Source organism: Austrofundulus limnaeus, unplaced genomic scaffold (assembly GCF_001266775.1).
Source record: "Austrofundulus limnaeus strain Quisiro unplaced genomic scaffold, Austrofundulus_limnaeus-1.0 Scaffold27, whole genome shotgun sequence".
In the NCBI taxonomy this organism is placed as follows: domain Eukaryota; kingdom Metazoa; phylum Chordata; class Actinopteri; order Cyprinodontiformes; family Rivulidae; genus Austrofundulus; species Austrofundulus limnaeus.
Genome location: NW_013952429.1, coordinates 495986 through 498278, shown reverse-complemented (window position 1 = coordinate 498278; position 2293 = coordinate 495986). Strand labels below are relative to the sequence as shown.

At 41.7% G+C, this 2293-nt stretch overlaps 1 protein-coding gene across 1 annotated transcript in view; it reads left to right on the top strand.

Moving 5' to 3' along the window:
• Positions 1-2293, top strand: part of ilf2 (interleukin enhancer binding factor 2) — an 18127-nt gene that overhangs the window by 9832 nt on the left and 6002 nt on the right. The window contains exons 9-12 of the mRNA XM_014004858.1: positions 330-408; positions 499-586; positions 677-738; positions 825-939. Coding sequence (XP_013860312.1) covers positions 330-408; positions 499-586; positions 677-738; positions 825-939 — 344 coding nt within the window. The remainder of the gene's footprint in view (positions 1-329; positions 409-498; positions 587-676; positions 739-824; positions 940-2293) is intronic.

The window sequence follows — 2293 nt, the reverse complement described above, 5'->3', positions numbered from 1 at the left end:
GTGATTCATTGACAGTCATACCTTCTGCTGTTCAAGATAATAACGACTGGTAGATAAGTAGTTATTAGCGGTACTGCATTTTAATTTTAGAAAGCACAAATCTGCTTATGAATTATAAAAATTAGTAAGACCGCTAAATCGCAAATGAAATATTTAGGTCCGCAATTAGCAGATTTGCGCTTCAGCGGACTGGTGCCCACCACTGGTAATAGTTCTAGATTAGAGCATTCGAGTCAGTCGAAGTAGAGGTTTGGTTTTGAAGGAGTGTACAAAGAACGTTTTGATTCCCGACAGGAAAGGTCAGCTGAATTCTCTCCTTGTTTTTCCAGTGGACATTAAGGTGCTGCAGAGCGCTCTGGCTGCCATCCGTCACGCCCGCTGGTTTGAGGAGAATGCGTCTCAGTCAACGTGAGGACGTTTCCACTCACATAGCTGCTGTTTCATTGATTCACGGGTCACATGACCACTCACCTGAACTAATCTCATGTTAATCCTCAGAGTCAAAGTGCTGATCCGACTTCTGAAGGACCTCAGACTGCGCTTCTCTGGTTTTGAACCTCTGACTCCATGGATTCTGGACCTGCTGGTAAGGGCCAACGTTTATTAAAAAATAAAGTGTTTAGCAGTAAATACTGGTCCTGTATCGAGGCTGAGCGTGGTGTCTGTTGTGTTTTAGGGTCACTCTGCGGTGATGAACAACCCGTCCAGGCAGCCCCTGTCCCTGAACGTGGCCTACAGGTTTGTTTTATTTTATTTTTACTCCTCTGCCATCATTTCTTCACAGTTCATTAAAGAAAACAACTTTTGCTTTGAAACGTGTACAGGCGCTGCCTTCAGATGCTAGCTGCTGGTCTCTTTCTGCCTGGCTCTGTGGGCATCACGGACCCCTGTGAAAGTGGGAACTTCCGAGTTCATACAGTCATGACTCTGGAGCAGCAGGTACGGATGGTTCTGTTGTATGAACTGTAATGTTTGTAATTTACAATAAAGTCCTGAATCATTTCAGTGTGAAGGACTGATGGAACTGTCCAATGTGAGTAAAGGGTCTCTGCAGGAGGTTTTGTCCTGTGGGCGGAGATGGCCCAAGAGACGTGATTGGTCAGATTGACGGTGGGGAGACAGCGGGGAGTAGCTTGGCCGAGTCTTGAAGGAAGTAACTTTTTTTAGATAAATTTTAGTCATAACTTGAGAAAGGAAAGTGTTAGCTGTACGAAATTTGAACGTCGGACATGTGAAAAGATGTGTAACAATTTGGTTTTGTTAAAACATCCCTAACCAGCCTGTAAAAAAATATTGATTTTTAGCCATCGTTTTACAGGCTGGTTAGGGATGTTTTAACAAAACCATATTGTTACACATCCTTTCACATGTAAGATGTTCAAATTTCGTACAGCTAACACTTTCCTTTCTCAAGTTATGACTAAAATTAATCTAAAAAAAAAGTTACTTCCTGCTCGACTTGACCAAACTACTCCCCGCTGCCTCCAACCTCCTACCCCACCATCAATCCGACCAATCACGTCTCTTGGACCGTCTCTGCCCACATCAAGACCTCCGCCAATCACGAACAGGGACGTCTCCGCCCACATTAAGACCTCCGCCAATGACGATTTGGGACGTCTCCGCCCACAGGACAACACATTCTGCAGAGACCCCTACTTGTCCAAGGTCCTGAAACATTTCAACACTTCCAGGAACTTGGACAGTTCCTTCTGCCCTTCACATTGTCTAAAGCAGTGTTTCCCAAAGTTGGGGTCAGGACCCAAAGTGGGGTCCTGAAACATCAAGGTGGGGTCCTGAAAAGATTTTCCATATTAATTACATTTTTGCCTTAGTTACCTAAAATGTATAAATGTAGAATAATAAATATTGTTACTATGCCCATGTTTAGTTGACCTGATACAAATGTTTGTCATCCAAAAATAATTGGGGGCACAGGTCTCTGCTACTGTTATTTTGTGGGTCAAAAGTTGAAAAGTTTGGGAACCACTGCACTTAAGAAATCAATTTAAAGGGTAATAAAATAATTGGTGGTGTAATACTTTCCCTATGATTATTACAAAAACACAAAATAAGTATAAATAAGTATTTACAGTGGGGAAAATAAGTATTTAGTCAGTCACCAATTGTGCAAGTTCTCCCACTTAAAAAGATGAGAGAGGCCTGTAATTGACATCATAGGTAGACCTCAACTATGAGAGACAAAATGTGAAAAAAAATTGAGAAAATCATTTTGTCTGACTTTTAAAGAATTTTTTTTGCAAATAATGGTGGATTATTATGGATATAATGG